The sequence below is a fragment of the Dromiciops gliroides genome, chromosome 6 (assembly GCF_019393635.1).
Source record: "Dromiciops gliroides isolate mDroGli1 chromosome 6, mDroGli1.pri, whole genome shotgun sequence".
Lineage (NCBI taxonomy): Eukaryota > Metazoa > Chordata > Mammalia > Microbiotheria > Microbiotheriidae > Dromiciops > Dromiciops gliroides.
This window is the reverse complement of record NC_057866.1, coordinates 99,909,714-99,926,162: the sequence shown is the minus strand read 5'-3', so window position 1 is coordinate 99,926,162 and position 16,449 is coordinate 99,909,714. Positions and strand designations below refer to the sequence as shown.

General features: G+C 45.0%; 1 protein-coding gene across 1 annotated transcript; it reads right to left on the bottom strand.

Moving 5' to 3' along the window:
- Positions 1–1,156: 1,156 nt before the first annotated feature.
- On the bottom strand, positions 1,157–15,896 carry LOC122732041 (purpurin-like). The gene is made up of 6 exons (XM_043972235.1): positions 15,854–15,896; positions 9,684–9,809; positions 7,242–7,378; positions 5,108–5,220; positions 3,206–3,418; positions 1,157–1,248 (listed from the first exon to the last, which is right to left on the bottom strand). Exons 1-6 carry the CDS (start codon positions 15,860–15,862, stop codon positions 1,157–1,159), a joined length of 690 nt encoding a protein of 229 aa, XP_043828170.1. The 5' UTR covers positions 15,863–15,896.
- Positions 15,897–16,449: the final 553 nt, after the last annotated feature.

Sequence of the window (16,449 nt, the reverse complement as noted above, 5' to 3'; positions counted from 1 at the left end):
GAGAGAGAGAGAGAGAGAGAGAGAGAGAGAGCAAGCTGAGAAATGGCAAAAATGACTGCTCAGGCCACAGTGACGTGGGTCTTGTAGCTGAGACTCCTCACTCTGCACAGTGTGGGTCTGGCTGAGCTGTTTTAATCAGTTTTTTGTTTTTTTTTAAGTGAGGCAATTGGGGTTAAATGACTTGCTCAGGGTCACACAGCTAGTGTTAAGTGTCTGAGGCTGGATTTGAACTCAGGTACTCCTGAATCCAGGGCCGGTGCTCTATCCACTGCGCCACCTAGCAGAACCCTATTCTAATCAGTTTTGAGCCAAAATGTCTGCAGTGATACCACAGTAGAGGTAATGGGGCAAGAGATCTGACCTTTACAGGCACCTGTGCTGTGAGGAGCTGGCTTTCCATCCTCTCCCTCCCAACTGTTTTCAGCAAACAGTCCCAAGTATCTTGAATAACCCAGTCGAGCTGCCCAAGGGGAAGATGGGAGGGAAGGGTGCTACCCAAGACTCAGTGAGTGAGAGCTGCTGACACCAGCAGGGTATCAGCTGCCCAGATGCTAGGGGTAGGAGGAGGTTGGGGAGAGGAAGGAGGCAGCAGTGACTCACCCAAAACCAGTATATTTGCATGGTACAAAGGGATTCCTATGGCCTTCCACTCCCGCTGCCCCAAATCCCAGCTTCTCGTTGAGGATCATATATAAAAGACTTAAGGGGTGGCTAGGTGGCACATTGGATAAAGCACCAGCCTGGATTCAGGAGGACCTGAGTTCAAATCCAGCCTCAGACACTTAACACTTACTAGCTGTGTGACCCTGGGCAAGTCACCTAACCCCAATTGCCTCACTAAAAATAAATAAATAAATATACATATATATATATATATATATATATATATATATATATATATATATAAGACTTACGCTCAACCTAAGTGTGGGGGCTTTTAATCCCCCTTTTTTTTGTGGGCAATGGGGGTTAAGTGACTTGCCCAGGGTCACACAGCTAGTAAGTGTTAAATCACTCTTGGAGGCTTGTTCCTGTATGGGTCAGGTTAAGGAACTGGTCCCACACAAGGAGATTGGAGACGGTGAGGGATAGATAGGCAAGAGCTAAGGGTAACATCACCAACACTGTCCCCAAAACCTGAGGGTAGTGACCGGGATCAGGAGCAGAGGAGGACCAGCAGAGTGAGAGCTGAGCAACAGGAAGCAAGGTCTAGGGAGACGGTTGCCATCTGCTCAGAGCTCAGGGGAGCTGCAGGGGAGGACCACAAGCAGGAGCATTGGGGAGGGCTGGGAGCCATCGATACTGGATAAGGGCATCCAAAAGGAGGCGATGGGGTGGCGCAGTGGATAAAGCACCAAGCACCGGCCCTGGATTCAGGAGTACCTGAGTTCAAATCTGGCCTCAGACATTTGACACTAGCTGTGTGACCTTGGGCAAGTCACTTAACCCTCATTGCCCCACAAAAAAAACCCCAAAAAACCAAACACACACACACACACATACCCCAAAAGGAAGCAATGGAAGGCCTGGAGGGGATCCCTACAAGGGAGGAACAAGTCCTGACCACCCAACTGGAGCCTAGATCATACAGCTAAACAAGTATCTAAAATCACATTGGAACTCAGGTTTTTCTGACTCCAGGCCCCGCACTCTGTGGCACCACCTAACTGCAGCTAAGAGCTTTAAGGTTGACACTGTTTTCTTTATCACACCATGAGGAGAAGGCAGAGGTTCAAAACGTTCCCATAGGAAACAGGTTTAGAGTTCAAGTTTACACTGCTGTTGGAGCAAAGTTTTGAACCCAGGCCTCAACTCTAGGTCCTAAAGAAAACATGGGAAGTGCAAAGTGCCCTAGATTTAGAGCCATTCAGATCCTGGGTTCAGATTCAGGCTCTGCTACCTGTGTGACTTTGGGTAAGTTACTTTTTCTCTCTGTCCTCACTTTTCCCATCTGTGAGATGGGGATGATAATATTAATAACCAGCCCTTCTACCTCTACCTCTTAGAATCTCTAGTTTCCTTTGAGACCTATCTGCTAGATCAAAATTTCTTAAACTGTGTGTCAAAACCCTATATGGGGTCATGTAACTGAATGTGGGGGTTGTAAAAAATTTGGCAACAGTAAAAGGTTATGTATACTTATTTTATATACCTCTATACCCAGGGTTGAGTAAAAATTTCTTGGGTGAAAAGGAGTCACAAGTGGAAAAAGTTTAAGAATCCCCATGTTATACCACCTCTTCCTTGAAGCCTTCTCCAAATCCCAGCTCATTCAAGATCTCTTCCTCCTCTAATTATCTTGAATTTAGTGACCTGTTTACATGTCTTATCTCCAGGAGGATATAAGTTCCTTGAAGGAAGTCTTTTTATCCCTAGGGCTCAGCACAGTGCCTTACATATAGTAGGTGCTTAATAAATGTTTGTTGAATTAAATTACTGACATCATAGGGTTATCAGGAGGAAAATGCTTTAAGATTCAAAAATGCCACATAAATTGGACATTTTATTTCTACTATAACATGCTGTCTCAACTCATTTTTTGAGGTAAAAGATTATTATTCTACAGATGGGGAAACTGAGGCCCAGGGAGGGGAAAGTTCTTGTCCAAAGTAATAATAGCACTTTGCTTATGTTATCCTAATGAATAACCCTGTGAAATTGATGCTATTATTATGATACCCATTTTACTTATGAGACAGGCTGAGAAGGGTTAAGTAATTTGTCCAGTTTCTTGTGCAATGGATAGAGTGGTAGGCCTAGAGTCAAATCCATTCTCAGATACTAGCTGTGTGACCTTGGGCAAGTCACTTAACCTTGTTTGCCTCAGTTTCCTTAACTGTAAAATGAGCAGGAGAAGGCAATGGCAAACCACTCCAGTATCTGCCAAGAAAACTGGGGTTGTGAAGAGTCAGACACGACTGAAACGACTGAACAACAACACTTGTAAGTGTCTGAGAGAGGATTTGAATTCAGGTCTGACTCCCATGCAGTTTTCTATCCACTGCACCACCTAGCCGCCTAGATTATACAGTGAGTCATTGTCAGGGCTGGGACTAGAACCGAGGTTATGAGGGAAAGGGAGTGTGTATAGGGTTTAGGTTTCCTCCTCCATTTTTGCTGTCCAATGGATTTTAACCCTGGTCATCTATGGGCTCCATTTCACCCCATTAGTTCCTGTCCTCAATACTGACAGAGACATACACACCTGTCTGAAGCACTGGCTTGAACTGTCCAGACAAGCAGATCTCTTCTTGCTTCTGGCGGACAATCCGCTGAATAGCCGGGGGGAGGCCCCGAGGACTTCGGGAGAAGACAATGGAGTAGCCATCAGCGCAAGTCCCGTCCTCTCTCAAAACCCGGCAGGCATAGATCAGTGCGTAGTGGTTATAGTCTGTGTCAACCACCCAGTAGTCATCCCCTGAATCCAAAAACAAAGGACAGTTACTTATGGGAGGCAGGTGACAGATCAACAACGTCCAGTGACCACCCTCTTTCCCAGTGTGCCAAGACCTGTGCCTTAGAAGACAGAGAAGGTGCGGGCCTGGTTGTCCAGGAGCTTGCAGCAGGGAAAGGGGTGGGGGGGGGAATGGAAGGGGGGAAGGAGGGGTGGCAGGAAGAAACCAGAACCACATTTGAAACAGAGAAGGGTACAGAGTAGTGAGGCGTAGCCCAAATAAACCTGGTCCTGGCTGTGTCACTGACTCATTGTCTTGGGCAGGTCACTTAGAGTGAATCCTGAAGCGGAGCAGAACCTCCGGTCTGACCACGACACTTCCTTGCTCAAGAAGCTTTACTGACTCCTTATTGCCTCAAAAATAAAATAAAACTCCTCTCTCTTTGGCATGGAAAGCACTTCACAAATTGGCTCCACCCCGTCTTGTCGAATTGCTTCCCTTCTTATCCTAGCCCAGCTGACCAACATGTTGGTCCTTATACATGGCATTCAGTGCCCTTTCTCAGGCTGTCTTGAATGTCTGAAACACTCCTCTCCTCTTTCCCCTATCCCCACTCTCCCCTCCATCCCCTTCCCCTCTCTTCCTCTCTCTCCTGCCCCCCACCCCTTCCACCTCTTAGAATCCTTGGCTTCTGAAGGAAAGTTAAAGTTAAACTTAATGACTACTTCCTACATCAATTTTTTCCCAATCCCCTAGTTAGGATTATCCTCCGTTTCCCCAACTACTTTTGTATTTACTTTGTATGTGGATTTCTCTCTCATACAAGTCATTCCCCACCCCCCCTCCCCAATCCCAGGAGAATATAAACTCCCTGAGGGCAGGCACTGGTTTCCTTTTTCCACTTTGTATCTCAAGTGCCATGGCACAGGACCAGTGCTTAATAAATGCTCATGGAATGAAGTAGCAAATGATATTCCTCTTCCCCACAGCGATCATTGCTAACACATCCATGCAAGAGGCAGGGGCCCTTTCTGTATCTTTGGTAACATTGGACTGGGAAGGAGATGTGATGAAATAATGGGATTTCGCAGATACTCAAAGACCCACCTGGAGATTAATCTAGACTGATTGAATCAAGTGAGAGTGATTGACTGCTGATTAGTGAGAACACCTTCAAAACCAATGGATTTGGATGACGCCAACCAATCAGCTTGAAGCAGTGTGTAAGGACCGCCTCTGTTCCAGACCTATAAAAAGCTTCCACAATGAGCTTGCTGGAGGGTTCCTGATTAAAGCAAGCTCGTGGAGGAGGACCTGAGGAAGAATCCAACCAGGCTGGAACTCTAGGCTAGATAGACCTTTTCTTAACTTTCTGAACTCCATGTTAATATCTGTATGCTTTAATAAATGTTTAATGCCCAAAGACTGGTGCTGAAGCTTCTAATTTAAGGCGATCACCCAATATAGATTTTAAACATCACAGAGAAGACTAGGTGCCACCTTAAAATGTCCAGACCCCCTATGATTGAGATCTTGGGGTTTGTTTAATCTTGCTATAGACAGGGATAAAGGATCTCACTCTTTTCCCCTCTCCAAACACATCCCCTCCTAACTCATCACCACTATAACTGGCATGGATCCTTTTCTGAGGCGGCCTTGCTGGTCCCTGGAAGAGAAGGCAGAGCCATGGAAGGCCCTCAAACTCCACCTACCTCCACTGGATAGGTAGCTGGCCAGGCCTTGGTAAGTCATGAACATCTTCGCTGGGGTGGTTGGGTCAGGGACTGTATATTGGGCCGCCATGTCTGCGCAGATCACCCAGAACCTGGGAAAAGGAATGGAGACCTTGGGTGAGGTCTTGGGTGAGAACTTACCCTCAGGGAGCTGCTAGTCTTGGGAGGTGATGGAGGACGGGAGGGATGGAGACAAGACTCACCCATGGAGCAGATAACCAGGTGGACTGCCAGTAATTAAGGATTAATGTGTGTACTATAGGGAAGAGGAGAATGGGGAGGGGGCTTCCTGAGGAGGAGGGGCAGGATTTAAGATGCTGTGGGGGAGGGTTTGGCTGGGATCTGTCATTTCATTGACATGTAGAGCTTCCAAGGAGGGGGTACCCAGAGCTTCAGCTTGTGGTCCTGGAATGTTGCTTGTGGCACTTAGAGATAAAGTGATTTGCCTTGGGTCATAGAGCCTTTATTATGTTAGAGGTGTTCTCTCTTCCTAAACTCTATTATATATTATATACCCCCTCAAAGCCGCTTTCGGCCACTAGGTGGCACAATGGGTAGAAAGCCAGGCCTGGAGTCAGGAAGACTCCTATTTCTGAGTTCAAATCTGGCTTTAGACACTTACTAGCTGTGTAATTCCGGGCAAATCACTTAGCCCCGTTTGCCTCAGTTTCCTCGTTTGTAAAATGAGAATAATAATAACATCTGCTTTATAAGGTTGTCTGAGAGCCACTCAAGGTTAAGTATTTTGAAAATCTTATAGTGCCATGTCTTTTGTTTGTTTGTTTTTGTTTTTTCGGGGCAATGAGGGTTAAGTGACTTGCCCAGGGTCACACAGCTAGTTAGTGTCAAGTGTCTGAGGTCAGATTTGAACTCAGGTCCTACTGAATCCAGGGCTGGTGCTTTATCCACTGCGCTGCCTAGCTGCCTTTAAAGTGCCATATCTTAAAGTTAGCTATTCTTTTCTTCAAGCTGGAGCTCGTTTGTTGGCTGTTGCTAGGGAACATGGGGTGCCCCCTTCCCTTTATGCAGGGAGGGCCTGCTCTACATGAATCTGTTCCATGACAATTGAACCTAATGTAGAAAATTCTTTCCACTCCAACTTGATTTACAAAGCTCTGGTCACCCACCTCTATGCCTAGGGATCTCGTTTCCTGTGCCACAAACGATCCCTCTCTGTGCTTGAACTTCACAGCCCAGGTCCCAGCTCTGACTCTAATTCAATTAAAACCACCCCGGTGATATTTATAGAGTTACAGCTGTGTGCAATGTGATGTAGCAGGAAGGCTCTTGGCCCCAGAGTCATGAAAACTCCATTTCCAGTGCTGGCAACACCAATAATTTACCTGCTAAGCCTCAGTTTTTCCATCTGTAAAATGAGGGGGTTGGATCAAATCCCTAAGGTCCTTTCTAGACTTAACGTTCCATAAGTTATGACCTGGGGGCTCTGCTAGCTCTGACATTCTATGCTCTGTAGTCTAAGAGCCTTCTCAGCTTGACCCTCTGAGTGATAAGAAAGATGCTGGGTCCCAGTTAAGTAAATAATGACAAGATGACCCTTCTCCCTGACCCAGCATCCCATAAACTGTTGGGCCTTGGAGATCATCTAATCCGGTGTCCTCAATTTATGCACATAAGGAAACTGAGGCTCACAGGTCAACACTAGAATAATGGGGGAGTGTTAGAAAGTAGGAGATTTAGGTTCGATGGAAGGGAAAACTTCCTGACAATTGGAGCTGTCCAAAAGTGAAAGAGGCTGCCTCCTGGGAAGGTGGATCCTCCCTCATTGTAAGTTTTCAAGCAAAGGCTAGATGAGCCCTCCCTGGGTATGGGAGAGGGGATTCTTTCCAGGGCTGGGTTACACTGGACGGCCTCCAAGATCCCTAAGATTCTGTAAGTGACTTTCCCAGGGTCACACACTGAGTTCATGAGAGAACTGGAACTAGATTTCCAAACTCTCATTTTAGGGTTTTAGTTGGGAAAGTTGCTTCTGGTCCTTCTCAACTCCTAGGGACATGTGGAGTTGGGAAAGTGCTTAGGCCATCTTAGTGCCTGAGTACCAAAGCTAGAACCCTTGGCCCCCACTCTTTCCTTCTCTTCCCCACCACTCACTTACCCAAATAGCCTCACACGCCCCTGGGAGGAGGCTGTCATGGTGCCATCCATCCCAATGGTGTATTCTGCAGAGATGTTGTCCTGAAGGAAGAGGCCTTCTGGATCCTTCTTGGCCAGTGCATACCACTTGCCCGCATACTGGAAAGCAAGAGAGGCAAGGCATCAGCAAGGACCAGAGCCATTCCTGTTTGGTTCTGGGCCACCCTGCCTCCTATTCAGGAGTACTCACTACATTGTGGCACTTGGAACCCAAACTTTTGTCCCCCAATCCCTGATCTAAAACCAAGCCAGCTCTCACTAATTATTATAAACAATAATAATTACCAGTGCTATAAGGCAAGTAGCTCATATGTGCTCTCCAATTTGCAGATGATAAAACTGCTCAGAAATGTTAAGTGACTGGCAATCACAGGACCCTAGATTCCCTTCTGGAAGGGAACTTGGAGATCGTCCAGCTCAACCCTTTCATTTTATAGGAAAAAGGAACTGAATCTCAAGAGAGGAAGAGGTTTTACTGTCTCTCTCTCTCTCTCTTTTTTTTTTTTTGGTGGGGCAATGGGGGTTAAGTGACTTGCCCAGGGTCACACAGCTAGTAAGTGTCGAGTGTCTGAGGTTGGATTTGAACTCAGGTACTCCTGAATCCAAGGCTGGTGCTTTATCCACTGCACCACCTAGCTGCCCCTTTACTGTCTTACAGGACAAAACAGAGGGGAGACACAACCAGGACTCCAGAGGACAGGCACTAAAGCATACTACCTTTCTCCTGACAGAGCAGTGATGGGACATATATTTTCTTTTTCTTTCTTTCTTTCTTTCTTTCTTTCTTTCTTTCTTTCTTTCTTTCTTTCTTTCTTTCTTTCTTTCTTTCTTTCTTTCTGGTGAAGAAATTGCGGTTAAGTGACTTGCCCAGGGTCACACAGCTAGTAAGTGTCAAGTGTCAAGTGTCTGAGGCTGGATTTGAACTCAGGTACTCCTGAATCCAAGGCTGGTGCTTTATTCACTGCACCACCTAGCTGCCCCTTTACTGTCTTACAGGACAAAACAGAGGGGAGACACAACCAAGACTCCAGAGGACAGGCACTAAAGCACACTACCTTTCTCCTGACAGAGCAGTGATGGGATATACATTTTCTTTTTCTTTCTTTCTTTCTTTTTTTTGGTGAAGAAATTGGGGTTAAGTGACTTGCCCAGGGTCACACAGCTAGTAAGTGTCAAGGGTCTGAGGCTGGATTTGAACTCAGGTCCCCCTGAATCCAGGGTGGGTGCTTTATCCACTACTCCACCTAGCTGCCCTGGGACATACATTTTCAGACATAAACAATGGAGACTTTGTTTTGCTTGGCTATTTGTATGTGTTACAAGACCTTTGTTTTTCTTTCTCCCTTTTATATTTGGAGGTTGTGGTAGAGGAGGTTTAAAAAAAAGGAAAAAGAAAAGCAAGAAGGTCACTGAAGCATTTAAAAAAAAATAAACAAAAGAGAACAGAATGCCAGAAGGAAACCCAGCTAAGTGGGACAGCTTTGAAAGTTACATGTTGAATTCATTATACACTTAAAAGGAAAAGTGAGCTACTTGCAATAGATATTGGCAGCCTTGTGTATGATCCTCTTTTTCTGTTCGACTTTGTATGGGGAAATGTTCATTTTATTTGGTGTTTGTTAATTCCAGGATATCTTTTTAAAAGTTGAAAAAAAAAAAAGGGCTGCTAGGTGGCGCAGTGGATAAAGTGCTGGTCCTGGATTCAGGAGTACCTGAGTTCAAATCCAGCCTCAGACACTTCACACTTACTAGCTGTGTGACCCTGGGCAAGTCACTTAACCTTCATTGCCCTGGGCAGGGGGGAAGAATAAAAGTTGAAAAAAAACCCAATATGCAACAAAACAGAGGGGGGCTTATCATTCCTTGGGGGCAGACTGCACAGTTGTTAGTTATTGCTTGCAGTCTGGCAAGGGGGGGAAGAGTTCTGGGCTAAGAGGCAGGGGTCCGGTCTCACTCAACTCCATCACTGACTATCTGTGTCATGTGAGAAAATCCCATTTCTCTCTAGGCCTCAGTTTCTTCTAGAGAAGAAGATGGTGATGGTGATGGTGACGATGACGACAACCAGCATTTATAGAGCACTTTGAGCTTGGCTAAGCACTTTACAAATGTTATTTCATTTTTAATCCTTAGAGGTAGGTATTATTATTATCCCCATTTTTTTAGATGAGGAAATAGAGGCAGAGGGAGTTTAAGTGACTTGCACAGGGTCACAAAGCTAAGAAGTATCTGAAGCTACATTTGAACTGGGTCTTCCTGACTCTTGTTCTAGGGCTCATTTGCACCACCTAAGTGTCAACTGGTTCTGTTATGGGCTAAGCAGAGGCAGTCACTGGGCATAGGAGTGAGGGGAGCAGCTGGGATGGACCTCTTGCGGAACCCCAGAAGCTGGAGTGTCACTTACCCTCTTGGGGTCAAAGTCGGCCTTCACAGGGATGGAGTCCACAACACAGGTCTGAGCCAGACCAAAGCTGGGCAATGCTAACAGCAGACAGATGTGCCAAGTGGACCTCATTCTGAACACAGGGGCCTGGGGGAAACAGAGACGGCTGATCATATAATAACAGTAACTGACAGCGCTTCAAAGTTTATAAATGTATCTCCTCATCCTGTGAAGTGTTATTCCAGTATTATTCCTCCCATTTTAAACACAGGCTCAAAAAGGAAAGTGACTTCCTTACAACTGTCCTGACAGTAGTAAATGTGAGAGCCAGGATCTGAATCTGCAGTCGATTGACTCTAAGTCAATATCATACCATTGGCTGGGAGTTCTGGGGCACATGACAAACAAGATGGAGGGCTAGACATTTGCTCTGATCCCCGCCTCTTAAACCTCTCCAAAACAAAAATTATGCACCAAAGATCTTTATCTTCAGCTGCCTCCCTGATCTGGGACAATGGTGTCAAACTCGTAAGAAGGGGGCCACTAAATCATTCATAAGGATCTCTTTGGGCAGCAAATTGACTTAGAACATTATTAACACAATTAATTATTATTAATAAATAGTAGAATTATTAAAATAAACCATAATAACAAACCATTTGTATTAATATAATGGTGCTAACATTATTAACCTTACCTATGTTCTATTATATTTTTATTTATTTTGTTAAATATTTCCCAATTATATTTTAATCTGATTCAGCCCAGTTGCCATAGCAATGCTGGCTTTGAGCACAGATTTGATACTTCTGGTCTAGGACATCCAGAATCCCAAAATGATAAAAAACAAACAAAAAAAGCAAATCCATGAATGGACACCTACCCTGAGCTCCCTCAGCACCCCCTCCTCCACCTCCCCCCTACCAGCCCAGAGGCTATACTAGGTGTTGCCACCAAATCCAAGCCTGGATTCCAGTCCTCCCTCTCTCTCTCTCCCATTGTGGTGCAGATCCCAACTTCAGCCTGTGGAAGGATGCTTGGGCCATGACAGCCAGCCAATGGTGCGGCAATGTGTCAGGATGTGAAAACCTACTGTGTTCTGTGCTGCAAATGATCTCCCTAAGACAGCAGAGGAACAGAGGGACAGGGGCAGAGTATGTGCCTGGCCTTAAAATAGATTTCCACTCCACAGCTCCTTGGCAAGGGTTTGGAGTTTTCTTGTTTTGTTGTTGTTGTTGTTGTTTTCCTCAGTGGGGAGAGGTAGAATCAAGAGAAAATGGATTTTTGTTCATTGAAAAAAATTAAATTGAGTGTCTAGCATTTAGCTGGACCAAAGAGTGCCTGGAGGGTTGTAAAAAAAAGCCTGGACTGGTAGGTTGGAGCCAGGTTATGAAGCTTTAAAGACCAAAACAGAGGAATCAGTGTTTGGGCCTAGAGGTAATAGAGAGCTATTAAAGTTCATTGAGTACAGGAGTGACCTGGTCTACTGGAACTGGGGCAGGATCCTCACTTTTCCTGGGACTGTTTTCTCATCATTAAATTCCTTTCCAGTTCCGAATCCCCCAATCCTATGTCTTCACTGCAAAGCCAGTCCTTTTCACGATGCTGGGCTGCATCTCCTGTCAGCTCTGAAGCACCTGTCCCCAACCTCCCTCTCCCCGCTTCCCTCCTCACCCCATCAGCAAAGGGACAGGGGAAAGGGAACAAACATTTATTAGGTGCCTACTGTGTGCCAAGTACACACTGAGTGTTTCACAAGTATTCTCTCGTTTGGGAAGATACATCCTTCCTTGCATCTAGATTCAGACAGATGATACCTCCCTCCACTCCTAATCCCTGGAAAAGTGAAGTGACAATCCCCAGTTCCCACCAGTAATTCTCCCCTCCCCAAAAGGTGACTTTCCTTCCTTCTAACTCCCCACAGCTTCTCATCCTTAACCTGGGAGAATTGCCCTCTCCTTTGGGTATTCCATGTCTGGGGAATCAGAAGGAGCAGGGTTTTTATCTCTGATACCGGCAACCCAAATCTGGGCTCCCTCTTCCCTGAAATTGCAGTAATCTCCTGTAAAGCCTCCCTGACAGGCAGCCTTCGAGCTAGCGCATCGACACTTCTGGTGATGGGAGTTTACCATCTCCTAGGGGTGAGAGGCATCCATGACAGAGCAGCTCATACTATTAAAACATTTTGCTTTACATCCAACCCAAACCAGCCTTTCTACAACTCTCACCCCTTCTAGTCCAACCACAGGTTCTATGCTCTGAGATACATCAAATCTTTGAGGAGATCTCAGGTTCAGTGGTCCTGTCATCAGCTGGCCAAGGCCCTCCTTACCTGATGCCAATGTCTCCTGGCTTCAAGCTCTTGGGCTCATCTCGCCCTCCCCCACCTTTCAGCCCCATTAAATACTATGAGGCAGCCGGTCACTAATCCTTCTTTTCCCCTTTGGGCCTGAGTCAGATAATCCAAGGTAATCTAATTTTAGGTTGGATTAATAGATGCATAAAGTCCAGAACAAAGAAGGGGACAGTCCCATCATCCTCCACCTTGATCAGACCAAAAAAAAAAAAAGCCTCAATCTGCCCTCTGAGTCCATTAGCTCTCAGGAGGTGGGTGCATGTTTCATCATGGATCCTCTGGAATCATGGTTGGTGATTGTGTTGATCAGAGTTCTTAAGTCTTTCAAAATCTTTTATATCTACATTGTTTCTGTATAAATCATTATTCTGGATCTGTTTACTTTACTCTGCATTGGTTCATATGAGTCTTCCCAACATTCTCCAAAACCAACCTTTTGTTATTCCTTACAGCACAAAGTATTCCATTAAATTTAGCTAATTTGTTCCAACCATTGACAGGTTGGACAGGTCGAGGCACAGTTTAAGAAAACAGTTTTGTAAAGAGAAAAAGACCTATTTGTACAAAAATATTTATAGTAGCACTTTTTGTGGTAGCTAAAAATTGAAAATCGAAAGGATGCCTATCTATCCATTGGGGAATGGCTAAACAAGCCATGGTATGTGATTATAATGGAATATTGTTGTATTATAAGAAATGAGTAGGATGATTTCAGAAAGGCCTGGAAAGACTTATATGAATTGATGTATAGTGAAGTGAGAAGAACCAAGAGAATGTTGTACACAGTGACATCAGTATTGTTCAATGAAGAATTCTGAATGACTTAACTATTCTCAGCAATGCAATGATTCAAGATAATCCCAAAGAACTAATGATGAAGCATACTATCCACCTCCCAAGAACTGATATTGATTGAACACAGACTGAAGCTGCTATTTTCACTTTCTTTCCTTCAGTTTTTCTTCTATTTGAGTTTTCTTGTACAAAATGATTAATGTGGTCATGTTTTACATAATCATACATGTATAACCTATATCTGATTGCTTACTGCCTCAGGGAGGGGGAGGGGAGGGAGGGAAGGAGGGATAAAATTTGGAACTCACAACTTTAAATTAAAATGTTCACTAAAGAAAGTGGGGGGGGGGGGGAAGTGAAAACAGTTTTGCCAAACAACTTGGAAAGACTTAAGAACTGAAACCAACCATAATTCCAGAGGATGGATAATAAGGAATTTTTTTCCTTTCCTTTCCTTTCCTTTCCTTTCCTTTCCTTTCCTTTCCTTTCCTTTCCTTTCCTTTCCTTTCCTTTCCTTTCCTTTCCTTTCCTTTCCTTTCCTTTCCTTTCCTTTCCTTTCCTTTCCTTTCCTTTCCTTTCCTTTCCTTTCCTTTCCTTTCCTTTCCTTTCCTTTCCTTTCCTTTCCTTTCCTTTCCTTTCCTTTCCTTTCCTTTCCTTTCCTTTCCTTTCCTTTCCTTTCCTTTCCTTTCCTTTCCTTTCCTTTCCTTTCCTTTCCTTTCCTTTCCTTTCCTTTCCTTTCCTTTCCTTTCCTTTCCTTTCCTTTCCTTTCCTTTCCTGGAAGAGGTAAAAGGGAGAGAAAATAGATTTTTGTTAATTAAAAAAGCTAATTTAAAAAACAGCCTTGGGAATCCAAAGTACTTACCAGCAGGATTTATCTCTTTGCCATCAGTTGCTTTGAGGTGCTAATGAACCCTAAAGCCATCAGTTAAATAAGATGACATAAATGCCACTCCCTTCACAACTGAAAACAGATGGTTATCTGCTAATGTTAAAGCAATTAATGGCACTTTATTAGTTTTCTCACCCCTTTCACTTCTTTAACAAGGTCAGGAGGATAAACAAAAGTAAATAAATAAATAAAAGAACAAACTCAAAATCCCCAGATTTTGACTTTTTGGGGAAATTGGGAAATTTCCAAGCAAATTAGGAATTATCTGTTGGCTCTATAAGCACCAAGGACAAAACTCATTCTCACTTTGCAGGTGGCTGTGAGATTTCTATTTTTTTCACTGTTTTCCCTACTCCCCACTGAGAAGCAGGGTGGTGTAGGAAAGAGGCTGCACCTGGGGTCAAGGAACTAGTTCTGGCTTCACTAGCTTTTGTGTGCACCCAAGCAAAACTTCATCTCTCTGGGCCTCAATTTCCACCTCTCCAAAGTGGGCACAATAATCCTTCTCCTATCTACTCCATAGGGACTTTATTAGGAAAGTTCTCTAAGTGCTAATGGGCATCATCAGAGGGCTCTAGAGCTGGGAGGGACCTTAGAGGCCCTCTCCTCCAGTGCCTTCATTTTTACAAATGAAGCAGCTGAGACCCAGGGAGGTTAAACAACTTGGCCAAAATTGTACAGGTAGTGGGTGCCCAAGCTCCCGAGCAGTCCTGAAATCGAGTGCACTTTACACTATGGAATCAGGTGAAGCAGAAAGAATGCCGGATTTGGGCTCAAAGAGCTTGGGTTCAAACCTCTGCCAATTACTGCTTGTGTGATGTTAGATGAGTTGCTGAACTGCTCTGCACCTCAGTTTCCTCGAATGGAAAAGGAGGTTGTTGAACTAGATAGCCTCTGAGGTCTTCTCCAGATCTAAATCTATGACCCTATAAGGGAGAGGGATAAACCGGCCTTCCTATAGCACCTATTCAGGGCCAGGCACTGTGCTAGACAGCTGCTCCTTATAACCGCCCTGTGAGGTAGGTACAGTTATTAAATCCCCTTTTGCAGTTGGGGAAGGCAGCCAGGTGCTGAAGTGGATAGGCAGAACACCAGGCTTGGTGCTCATCTTCCTGAGTTCAAATCTGGCTTCAGACACTTACGAGGTGTGGGACCCTGGGCAAGTCACTTAACCCTGCTTGCCTCAGTTTCCTCATTTGTAAAATGAGCTGAAGAAGGAAATGACAAACCACTCCAGTATCTTTTCTAAAATAATCCAAAACCCAAGTGGGGTCATGAAGAGTTGGATAGGACTGGGGAAACTGTCCAGGTTCACACAAGTAATGAGTGTCTTGAGACTGGATTTGTACTCTGGTCCTCCAGATTCCAGGCCCAGTGTTCTATCTACAGACCACTTAGCTCTTATCTCACATCTTGCTGCTGTTAGCATTATTCATTATGCAGAGGGCTTTATGTAACTCTGAGGACATTTTTTTGGAGGGGAAGTGAGGGTTAAGTGACTTGCCCAGGGTCACACAGCTAGTAAGTGTCAAGTGTCTGAGGCCAGATTTGAATTCAGGGCCAGTGCTTTATCCACTGTGACTCCTAGCTGTCCCCAACCCTGAGGAATTTTATTGAGGCTCTTTGAACCCCAGTTCTCTCATCTGCAAAACAGGGATAAGAATATCTGCATGTCTCACTTCACCAGGCTATTATGCTGAGTGGTAACACCCCCCCCCCCCCCCCCCCCCCCCCCGCCACACACACACACACACACACACACACACACACACGCACTCTCACAAGGCCTCCTGAGCTGGCAATCACAGTTAGGAATGTGACCTATAGGCACTGAATATCCTCTCCCTGAGCCTTGGACTAGGGCAGACTTGTCAGACTGTCTTCCCATCAGCCTGAGCCAAAACCTGACACGACCAGCCTTAATCTGATGAGATTATAGATGCACTGACCAGGGTTAATCTCAGCCTGGATTTGGGGATGGGGGATGGGAGGGAGTTTTGGTCTGAGACTGGAGTGTAGGAGGCCAAATGTCCAGGGTGGGGGGAGCTTATCATTGCATCCTAGAAACCAGCCTGAGGACCACTGACTCTCCAAGGACCCCAGGCCAGTAGAAGTGAGGAAGAAGAGGAGAATTCACAAAGCTCAACCCACCTGCTGCATGGATAATCTGGAGAGGCAAAGATCTCAGTGTTCAGCTTCCCCTTTCTCCTCCCACTCCCAGAATCCCCAGTCTGTCATTGAAGTTTTCATTTTCAGTGAAGGAACTGAGACTGTCCAGTCTGGAGAAGAGAAAACTGGATTCTAGCCCTCCCTCTGACACTAATTCTTTGTGAGGCCCTGGCCAAGTTCTTTTCCTGTTTCGAGACCTCAGATTCCCTATCTGGCTTCTAAAAGACCTGCCCTACCTCTCAAGGCTTGTTGGGAGAATGAAATCAGATGAAAAGATAGAAATGTGAAGGATTATTGTTAACCGGTACAATATAAATTTCTTGAAGGCAAGGACTGTTTTTTGTTCAGTCTTTGTGGCCCCAGCACCTTGCACAGGGCCTTGAAATAGGATTAGAGACTGGACCCAATGATTTCATTGGTTAAAGAGAACTCCCTTTAACCTTGCCAGATAAGTGCTTACTTTGCAATGTCTAATTTCAGAAAGTTGTCCAGACTCCTGAGAGGTTAAATGATTTGTTCAGGGTCATACAACTAATATGTATCAGAACAGAGACCTGATGTTTCAGAGTCCAGCTCTC